This window comes from Triticum dicoccoides, chromosome 1B (assembly GCF_002162155.2).
Source record: "Triticum dicoccoides isolate Atlit2015 ecotype Zavitan chromosome 1B, WEW_v2.0, whole genome shotgun sequence".
Classification (NCBI taxonomy): domain Eukaryota; kingdom Viridiplantae; phylum Streptophyta; class Magnoliopsida; order Poales; family Poaceae; genus Triticum; species Triticum dicoccoides.
In genome coordinates this window covers 328,564,273-328,575,267 of record NC_041381.1, presented here as the reverse complement: position 1 = coordinate 328,575,267, position 10,995 = coordinate 328,564,273, and the positions used below count along the sequence as shown (strand labels likewise).

General features: G+C 49.2%; 1 protein-coding gene across 1 annotated transcript; it reads left to right on the top strand.

The window, feature by feature from the left end:
- The first annotated feature begins 3,597 nt into the window (after nt 1-3,597).
- On the top strand, nt 3,598-6,339 carry LOC119333244. Its single transcript, XM_037606210.1, has 3 exons — nt 3,598-3,756; nt 3,900-4,028; nt 5,920-6,339. Exons 1-3 carry the CDS (start codon nt 3,736-3,738, stop codon nt 6,031-6,033), a joined length of 264 nt encoding a protein of 87 aa, XP_037462107.1. The 5' UTR covers nt 3,598-3,735; the 3' UTR covers nt 6,034-6,339.
- The last annotated feature ends 4,656 nt before the right edge of the window (nt 6,340-10,995 follow it).

Genomic DNA, 10,995 nt, shown 5'->3' with positions numbered 1-10,995 from the left:
ATTAATCTCAGTTCATAGAACAACTTTAACCTTAACAAATACAATAAAAGTTTGCCAACCATGTGAATGTCTTGTGGGTTCTTCCTCGCAGGAGATGCGGGGAGGGGGGGGGGATAAGGTAGTGTTATCTTATGTTTGCGGTTAGGTAGGTGAATAGAGTAGTTGTGATCTGCCATTTTACTTTATATCTATTTGAACAGGTAGGCGCCCTCTCTTATTATCTCTAATATACACAAGTTGCAGTGCGTCTTTGTACTTCTGTAGACTGCTTAGTGCCCAGTGATGGAGCTAGGAAAACTTAATAAGGGTGGCCAACTGATGTTAAATCATGTTAGGGAGGGCCAAAGCAAACCAAATCACCGTAATACACAATATCAATAACAGGTAATCGGTGATGTATTGAAAAAATGTACATGTTGGCCCGGGCAGGGGCCCCTGCTGGCACCCCTGCCTCTGCCACTGTTAGTGCCTGTGTCACTAAATCACTTTACCACTTTCTTCTAAACATGTTGGATAAACTAGTTTAGGTTTGCGTAAGTGTTGCGAGTACAATTGAGCTCCCACCTTGCTTAATATACTTTTTTTTTAGATGACTGCCATACAACTGACAATAGTTAACGAAGCAGGTTTGTTGATGGACGACGTTAGCTGGTTATTCTACAAAAAGTGGCATGGGAAGGGATATGGGTGCCCTTTGCTTTTGTTTTTGCCATTTGCCCTTATATTCACTTTGGTGTATGAGTTGTATCTTAGTCGAAAGACCCTTATTGTATTCTTTCGTTAGTTTTTGCTCTCCAGAGTTGTCGTTGCGGATTATTTTGTTATGTGTTTTGTGATACCGACCGTGCCATCATATGGTGTGCACATTTTGACATGCTCATTGTGTGAAAGTGGCGCCTAGGATCGACGTGGAGGCTATTGGAGGATGTTAGATCTGCATAGTGTCGATCCCGGGGTGCTACAGAGCGGTGAGCGAAATATTGTCTACCCGAGTGAACCTCCTTTCCGACAAAGGGTGGAACTGAAGAAAATAGAGGAGGAGAAGATATATAAACTCTTCTTGGATGTGTAAAGGGAGATGATGAAATTTTACAGGAGGGTGAGGGAGATGATGATAATTGAGAGGGAGAGGATATAAATGGAGAGGATGAAAGCAAGATGCCATATGAAGTTTGAGAGGAAGAAAGCAATGAAGCTCATTAAAACTGAGAGAGAAGATGAGGATCGCAAGGTGGCAGGCTACCTATTAAGGGTAGGCTCATGAAGGTCCAAAGCATCACAAATTATAGGGTGTATACATGAGATACTCGTAGATCAATCTCAACCATCTAAGAATTTACTCGAACGACATCGGAGCTCTTGCTCACTCGGACGAGGTAGCACACTTGATACCCAAACAAATGTTCATAGAATACTTAGTGCGCTATTGACAAGCACTCATATATGTAAGCTACCCAGGTGTATGAAGCCGAACAACCAGATGAAACATCGGAAGCGTCACAATGTTTAATGAAACATAAGTTATTAGTTTAAATACCATCAGTTACCACTTGTACTGGGTTTAATCAATGTAACACTTCAATTCCTCTGTAACAACAAAGGCTAGGGGCTTGGCGCACTCTATATAAACCGCTCCTCGTAGACAGGGGTTTACATATCATTGGAATCCTCATTAGATGCAGAGAAAGAAAAGCTCCTGAAGCTCGAGACTTAGGGCCTTTACCTCTACCGAGAGGGGTCCGAACTCGTAAAATTCCCATGTCACACTTACGCCTAGCTAGATCTAGCGTCGCATCTACCCCTATCTCTTATTGTCAGAATCATCCCCATTTTTTTTAGAAAAGGAGGATGACCCCGGGCCTCTGCATCTGGGAGATGCATACGACCACTTTATTGATTATTCTCGGGGACCTTACAAAATATTACAACAATGAGTCTGAACCCACCATCTTGGCAACACATGCCACTACTCCTATCCAAAATGATGAAGGGGTGCTAGCTGGGCCACTACCCAAACCACTCACCTAAGCCTAACATCAAAAAGCCGGAAACCGAAACCTATTCGGAAGCCCCAGCCGAGCCACATACCGGGTCTGGGGCACAATCCGGCCAGACGCACTCGTGTGTCGTCGCCACCATCTTCCACAGGTCCGTCTTCAGATCATATTGAGGCTTTTACCTTGTCTGGCCACTCTGCCATCGACGTCACGTCACCATGATGCCAGATAGCAACCTCCTCCTGCGTGAGTCCATCTCCGCGCATCGGGCGGCAAGCCTCCACAGCGCCATGCCGCCAATCTTCTCCGCCATCAATGAGTGAGATGAAGTACCGCTCCACCACGGCATGTACAGGGTGAGGAAGGGCAAGGTCCCCCATCGGAGACACGGCCGGAAGAGAAGCACCGCAGCCCCGAGACACTGCCCGGAGCTGCGAGGCAGCAGATCAGGCGGGCCGCCACCAGGAACCAGACAAGCTCGCCATGCACACCCAGCATCCCCATGCCCAAGTCGGCGCCTTCAAGAAGGTGACGACGTTGTGGCGCCGCCGCCGCTTAGCCACTGGGGCTAGGGTTTTCACCCGGGCGCAGGGGAAGGGGGGAGGCAGGGGAGGTTTAGCCTCGGCGCCGCCACCAAGGAGGGAATGGCGTCCGGGACGCCATCGACGCCGTGACCGCCACCGGCGGCCAAGGGTTTCCCCCGGCCAAGCACCCTGCCGCCACCTCCGAACCAGCCACAACATCCGCAGGCGCGAGTACGCCGGAGATCCAGGCCGGCCGGAGGTCATGCATCACGAGCGGACCAGGATCGCCTCCGATCTGACGCGGGGAGCCTGGGGCCTCCCCGCGCCATGACCTGCGCCCACTAGGACCTCGCTGCCCGCGTAGCCGAGGGGACCCGGCCTACCTCACCGACGAGCACTCCCCGCCGCCGGGAGCGCCGTCCGCACCAGCGAGGCCGCCGCCTCAGATCCGGACTCTCACCACCGAAAGGGAGCGGTCTCGCCCCGCCGCCACCATCCCGGGAACCGGCGCCGGCTTCGTCGGCCGTTCCTACGGTGGCGGTGAGGTGGGGAGACAGATGGGAAGGGTGGAGGGCGGCCGGATCTGGGTTCCCCCGTCGCCGCCAGGGAGGGCGACACAGGGGACGGGTGGGAGTCTATCCCTAGCTAGGCGTTTACCCGCGGCCAATAAAAGATTCATCGATGAGTGGAGGATCATATTAGCCAACACAAGCCTTTTGGACGATGATACCAAGGAGTGGATCACCTCCACGTGCAAAGACATCACCAAATGCAAGGAAAACACTTGATTCACTGGTTTATATGATATGTTGAATTTTATTTGCCGTGGATGATTTTGGCATTGTTTGAATTGCTGAATATGTGCTATTTCTATTATCAAATGATTTTATATGAATTTTGATTTTGGAAACAGGCAAAAAAATCTCTTCCGTCTTCTGTCAATGGATATTTTCAAAATTTTTCACAGACAAATGAAGGCCATATTTGATACTAATTGTGACCGGAGATGCTCTAGTTTTTACCGCAAAAAAAAGCTCTAGTTTAAGTTTAGGGCTCAAAAGAAAATAGGATGGCCGTGGCCCCTTGAGCGCTCCGTTCCTAATGACCAGCACACACGCAGCTGCTGCCACACATCGTGAAGGCCCGCAGAAACCGTACACGAAAAGAGGAAACTTCTCAACAACCTCGGCGTCTCGCCGGCGGCCGCCACCACGATGATCAGCATCCTCGCGCAGGTAACCCATCCTGACTCCAAGGCTGTAGATTCCGAAGGGATTCGCATCCCCCGTTTCCATTTCGCGTCCGCCCCCTTCGATTGGTTGACCGATTGATTCACTCGGCTCGGTTTCTTGTGGGTTCCGCGTGGATCTGTGCGCAGGAGCGCCTCCTCGGGTTCGCCCTGGGCTCCGTCTCCATGGGTGGTTTCGTCCTCCACCAGCGCCGCGCCATCTACCGCTCCCTTGCCGACGCCGACGCGGCCTCTGGGGGCGCATCCTTCTCCTATCAGGTCTGCATTTTGTTCGACTCATTTAACTTGTGCCTGCTTTTGCGGACTATTATAACGATTCGTAACTATCAGAATGTTGATATCGAATTTCATTAATCTACTCGTTGAAATTTTTATTGTCATGATCTTGTTTCGTTAACAGACATGCTCTAACCACTCAACGGCGATGAACTTAGTTACCGATTATTGGTTTATCTTCAAAAGTCCTTGTGATATTGTAATGGTCTTGAAAATAAAGCACTGGTGTCTTTGGCTCATCCAACTGTGGCGGAAATACCATGTGGAACGCTTCCGGACCACAAAAGATAAATTGGAACAAAACCCAAGCTGAGTAGTTTGGGAAGAAAGGGGGCGAGTTTCCATGCATTTCCTGTTACCTAAAACGATAAAAGATATGTCCATCACTGTGTTTCTTACCCAAACGGATTAATGTTGCGGCATTGTTGACACCGAAAGATAATGGAAAATCTCCAGCTAAAATATTGAATATGTTATTGAGACGATGACCCCAGTAAGGTGAATGGTTGTGTGTTCCTGAACTAGTTAAACATAAGTTTGTCATGATGAAGAATCTGTAACTAGAGTTAGGAAATCTGAAGTTAGTTTTTGTTGTTGCGATTATGGACCCTAATCTAGAATCTGTAACTAGAGGTTCTAGACACAGTGAAATAAAAAGACTAGCATTTTATAACTGCTTAGAAGACTTAATAAAAGACTAGCATTTTATTCCAAACGGGTAAGCATGATAACTGAGTTGAGTGCTTTTACCTGATATGACTGGAGATTTTTGTTTGTTCAGACACCAGTCCCAAGAAAGTCATATGATGAGCGATTATTCAGTTTCTTATATAGACTTTACGATAGGAAATGGAATAAGAGGGGAAGACACAAGTGCACAAACACCAAATAATTCAATTTGTTTTATGTGTAAGGTGGGCATTCACAATTTGAAATATTGATGGAATCAATGTATGAAGCAATTCTCCAATTTACAGTACATAATATTGTATGCCAAAGTTGTACCAAGTCAGCGACACTTATTTCAGGACGAAGGGAGTAGAAATTAGGGTCCATATTGAGAATTTTTATTTCACTGTGTCTAGAACCTCTAGTTACAGATTCTAGATTAGAGAGTAGTTGAGAATTTTTATTTCACTGTGTCTAGAAATTATTTCAGGACGAAGGGAGTAGAAATTAATTTTTATTTCACTGTTGGACGAAAGTTGTAGCTTAGATCAGAGAGGAACACATGCTTTGATGGTCTCGCCAGAGCCAAAAGGTTGAGGTGGCTGGCTGGCTGCTGCTTCATGCTCGGCCTTCTGACCTGACTACCGTTTTAGCTCCTGCAGCCAGTTTTGTTTCTTCCTTTTCCGCTTCTAGTTTTTACCCTGTTTTTGGCATTATGTTTGGTTTTTCCTTGCTGTAAGACTTGTTGATAATTTTGATGCTCTCTTCTAATACAAATAGCACACATTTTGGCGTGTGCTTGGGACTTGTTTTAGTCATTAGAAGTTATGATAGTTACTTGTCAAACTGTCTGCTGGGTTAGCAGCCAACCTTGTTCTGTAAGACATGTCAATAACAATAATTTTGTCCTCTGCCCTGTTCTACTCTTTCTACTTTGTGTTGTCAAAGTAATGCCACGATATGGGTGTAAAAGTTGATTACTCACTAAATAATCATATTAAAGTTGCATCGTGTATCAAGATAGCATCTTAAAACTTGCACCATTTGTAACTAAATTGACGAGTAAATAATCTTAATTACCACAGCCTGTGAATGACCACAGAGGGAAGTTACTGATAGGAACTTTAGACTACTTGTTGCATGTGCTAACTCTTTATTTTACTAGGAACGCCATCACTTACTGAACCTTTTGTATATTCCGCAGACAAGCGAGACCACCGGTAGAGGAGTTTCAGCTGAGATGGCTCACGTATGGAACAAGGCAGTGGACGAGACACTTGGCCGGCTTGTTGTGTATCTTAGCTCTCGTGGATGGTAATTCAAGCATTGAGAGTGAAGCACTACTCCCTGATCATGGCGTTGTTGTGCTAATTAAGACACATGTGCTCTGCCATTTCTCAGTACCAATGGTTGATCATAATGCTTTCTTTTGCTTTAAATTGGGTGTGGAGGATAATAGTCAGTTCGGACAAATGGTGCCGCGCCCTCCTGCTACACATTGTCCCCCAGATGTATCGCAGATTCAGGGGCTACAGCCTAACCCTGTTAAAATGTTTTATTACTGAAGTTATTGTCTGGCCTTTTTGCCCACGGCCGGGCAAGAGGGAAGGGATTTCCTTCTTAATTCTTGCTTCATTAGATTGATACATCTCCTCTCTTTATATAGAGAGGTTTACTTGACTTTCAAGCAAGGCTTACTTGACCCCTAAGCAAGCGATCCTTATCTTTAATTAACCCTAAGACTAATGGGCCCATTAGGCCTATTACGTACTCTAACACTACACCCCACTTGGACATGCAGCTTGTCCTCGAGCTGCAGCCTAACCAACTTATAACCATGACTCGACACAACACAAACCTAACACCTAAAAACGAGACTTTTATATCTCGGTTTGTTTTATCATTCTCAAACTTAAAAGGATTGGGATGCTTTATTTTGGACCCCTTAACAAAAAGTGGACACCATCCGCATGTCGGACGTGCACGTGTACAGCCATCTGGATCCCATGGACACCACCTGGACAAAAGGAGCGCATGTGTATGACCACCTGGAAGTGGTCGCAAGAGTGACCAGCAGAGACGCCCTCGCGGCGGCCGGTGGCGGAATGCAGTGGTGCTATGCGGTGCACTCCTGTCGGTGACACCATGCCTTCTCCCTGCTGGACGACTGTTGGTTTGCACCGCACAGGAAAGAGTGGAGGGCTTGCGATGAAGAATGACGAGGAGGGGTGCGCCCCCCAACTGCCGATGCCGCAAACTTTGAGGTCACTGCCCGTGGGGAAAACAGCATGCCCGCCGCCCGTGGGGGAAATCGCATGCCCAAGATCCCCGACACAGCGGATGAGATTGAGGTCCTTTGCGCAGCGAAGGGCAACTTGAAGGAGCGGCAGCTGCAGACCACACATCTCCCGCACATGCCGACGCGCTAGGAGGCCGCGCGCAGCAGCCTATAACCTCACCGCCACAGACACGTGGCGGGTAGCGATACAAGACGGAAATGGTGACGGCGATGGCGGGGACTGGACTTGGTGAAGCGGGACTCCCGCCGATGTGGTCAATGCGGGACCGGAGTTGACCGGCGGTGGCTGCTACAGCTGCAGCGGCTGCTGCGGCGGAGCGTCGGGCGCGGGGGAGGCTGCCAGGAGCGGCGGCTGCCACTACAGCCAGGGCTGGGCGGTGGTGGCGATGGATGGCAGCTGCAGTGGCCTGGCGAGCGTGGCGAAGGCCGCCTGGTGCGGCGGCTGCCACGGCAGCCACAGCGGCGCGGGGGCGGCGATGGGCGCTGGAGGCGTAGCGGGAGCCGGCGCCGGCCAATGTGGGCGGTGGCGGTAGCTGCAGCTGGGGCTGCAGCGTCCGAGCGAACGCCGCAGAGGCCACTGGATACGGCGAGTACCACGGCAGGGCCGACGGCCCAGTGGCGGCGGTCGGCTGCAGGGGCGGCGGCGGCCCGTAGGGGCTGGCCAGGTACAGCCGGATCCCCTGGACGGATGTGACGAGGTCGTTGAGGACCCCGGTGATCTCCTCCGGGGTGTAGGCGGCGGCCAGTGGTGCGGTGGAGGGCGCCGACATCTGGGCGGTGGCGGCGCCGGAGGATGCGACCAGCGCCGCAGACAGGGACGGCAGCGACGCGGTGTAGATGGCCAGCGGCGCGGTGGTGACGGTCGGCAGCGGAAGCGACGGGGTGGGCGGCGACGAAGACATGATCGGAACTAAGCTATCTGATACCAAATTGTTATGGCGCTGTTAGAAGGAGGGCGCAAGAGGGCCGGCCGTGGGCCTTTTTGCCCACGGCCGGGCAAGAGGGAAGGGATTTTCTTATTAATTCTTACTTCATGAGATTGATACATCTCCTCTCTTTATATAGAGAGGTTTACTTGACTCCCAAGCAAGGCTTACTTGACCCCTAAGCAAGCGACCCTTATCTCTAATTAACCCTAAGACTAATGAGCGCATTAGGCCCATTACGTACTCTAACAGATCGAATATGAGCGGGAGCAGCTCTAGCATCCCCCGCACAGAGTCACCTTTGAAGGAATGATCTGCTAGGGAGTACACATTGGTAATAGTTAGGTTGAGGTTGGTGGTGGTGGATGCAAGGGTGGTAGTGAGAGCGAAGTGTTGGCTAGCCGAGGTGAGGGAGAACAATTTAGGATCTCAAGCGGTGATGATCACACTCTGCCGCCGTCCACATCACATGTGGCGAAACGTTAGAGATGAGAGGCAAGGAAAGAGCGAAGTTTGGAGGAGTCGATGTGGGGGCGTTTTGTTACCTAATGCAAAGGGAGAAAAGGATTGTCAACTAACACAATGTGACACACGACAATCCGTTTGTCTAGGAGCGTAGCCAGGCCCTAGGCTACACTGGCCATGGCATGGGGTGCGGCAACACTTGCCATTGTTTACAGTTCGTACTATCGCACTGTTCATCACTGCTGAGTAGCGTTGGCTTGGGGCTTTGCAAAATTCTAACTACGCAACTGCATTTGGCATCGTCTTCGAGCCCTTTCACATTCCAAACACATAAATAGTTTCAGAGGTCTCATTATCCATTACACAAAGCACAAAATAACTATTCAAGGAATGATCTTCGGTTGAGTGCACATTGGTAATTGTTAAGTGGAGGTCGGTGGTGGTGTAGGCAAGGGCGATTGGTGGTAGGGAAGGCACATGGGCTAGACGAGGCGAGAGATAACATTTTAGGATATCAGTTCGAGGGATCACGCCTTGCTATCGTCCGCATCCCGCGTGGCAAAATCGGAGGGATGAGAGGTAACGGAAGAGCGAAGTTTGTAGGAGTCGTGGTTGGAGAGTTTCATCACCTAAATGCAAAGACAGAAGAATCGACAACTAAAATAACATCACACGCGAAAACAACAAGTTGTGGTTGTTCTTTTTCCTTGGGTAAGGATCAAGTTGAATTCCGCATCACTAGCCAAGGATCGAATATGAGGGGAGCAGCTCTAAGATCCCCCGCACAGAGTCACCTTTCAAGGAATGATCTGCCAGGGAGTACACATTGGTAATAGTTAGGCTGAGGTTGGTGGTCGTGGATGCAAGGGTGGTAGTGAGAGCGAAGTGTTGGCTAGCTGAGGTGAGGGAGAACAATTTAGGATCTCAAGGTGATGATCACACTCTGCCGCCGTCCACATCACATGTGGCAAAACGTTAGAGATGAGAGGCAAGGAAAGAGCGAAGTTTGGAGGAGTCGATGTGGGGGTGCTTTGTTACCTAATGCAAGGGAGAAAAGGATTGTCAACCAACACAATGTGGCACACGACAATACGTTTGTCCAGGAGCGTAGCCAGGCCCTAGGCTACACTCACCATGGCCTGGGGTGCGGCAACACTTTCCATTGTTTACAGTTCATACTGGAGCACTATTCATCATTGCTGAGCAGCATCAGCTTGGGGCTTTGCAAAATCCTGACTATGCAACTGCATTTGTCATTGTTTTCGAGCCCTTTCACATTCCAGACACATAAATAGTTTCAAAGGTTTCATTATCCATTACACAAAGCACAAAATCACTATTCAAGGAATGATCTCCGGGGAAGTGCACATTGGTAATTGTTAAGTCGAGGTCGGTGGTGGTGTAGGCAAGGGCGATGGTGAGAGGGAAGGCACATGGGCTAGACGAGGCAAGAGATAACATTTTAGGATATCAGTCCGAGAGATCAGGCTTTGCTATCGTTGGCATCCCGCGTGGCAAAACCGGAGGGATGAGAGGTAACGGAAGAGCGAAATTTGTAGGAGTCGTGGTTGGAGAGTTTCATCACCTGAATGCAAAGACAGAAGAATCGACAACTAAAACAACATCACACGCGAAAACAATAAGTTGTGGTTGTTCTTTTCCTTGGGTCAGGATCAAGTTGATTTCCGCGTCACTAGCCAAGGATCGAATATGAGCGGGAGCAGCTCTAACATCCCCCGCACAGAGTCACCTTTCAAGGAATGATCTGGCGGGGAGTACACATTGGTAATAGTTAGGTTGAGGTTGGTGGTGGTGGATGCAAGGGTGGTAGTGAGAGCGAAGTGTTGGCTAGCCGAGGTGAGGGAGAACAATTTAGGATCTCAAGCGGTGATGATCACACTCTGCCGCCGTCCACATCACATGTGGCGAAACGTTAGAGATGAGAGGCAAGGAAAGAGCGAAGTTTGGAGGAGTCGATGTGGGGGCGTTTTGTTACCTAATGCAACAGTGAAAAGGATTGTCAACTAAAACAATGTGACACACGACAATACGTTTGTCTAGGAGCATAGCCGGGCCGTAGGCTACACTGGCCATGGCCTAGGGCGCGGCAACACTTTCCATTGTTTACAGTTCATACTATAGCACTGTTCATCACTGCTAAGCAGCGTTGGCTTCGGGCTTTGCAAAATCCTGACTACGCAACTGCATTTGTCATCGTCTTTGAGCCCTTTCACATTCCAGACACATAAATAGTTTCAAAGGTCTCATTATCCATTACACAAAGCACAAAATCACTATTCAAGGAATGATCTTCGGGGGAGTGCACATTGGTAATTGTTAAGTTGAGGTCGGTGGTGGTGTAGGCAAGGGCGATGGTGGGAGGGAAGGCACATGGGCTAGATGAGGCGAGAGATAACATTTTAGGATATCAGTCCGAGAGATCCCGCCATGCTATCGTCCGCATCCCGCGTGGCAAAACCGAAGGGATGAGATGTAACGGAAGAGCGAAGTTTGTAGGAGTTGTGGTTGGAGAGTTTCATCACCTGAATGCAAAGACAGAAGAATCGACAACTAAAACTGAAGGAAATAT

Excerpts from the sequence above, each read along its gene's own strand:
- LOC119333244 (XM_037606210.1), top strand. The coding sequence starts at position 3,736 with ATGATCAGCATCCTCGCGCAG. Across the intron at positions 3,757-3,899 it reads TGATCAGCATCCTCGCGCAG|GAGCGCCTCCTCGGGTTCGC; the intron begins GTAACCCATCCT and ends ATCTGTGCGCAG. Across the intron at positions 4,029-5,919 it reads GCGCATCCTTCTCCTATCAG|ACAAGCGAGACCACCGGTAG; the intron begins GTCTGCATTTTG and ends TATATTCCGCAG.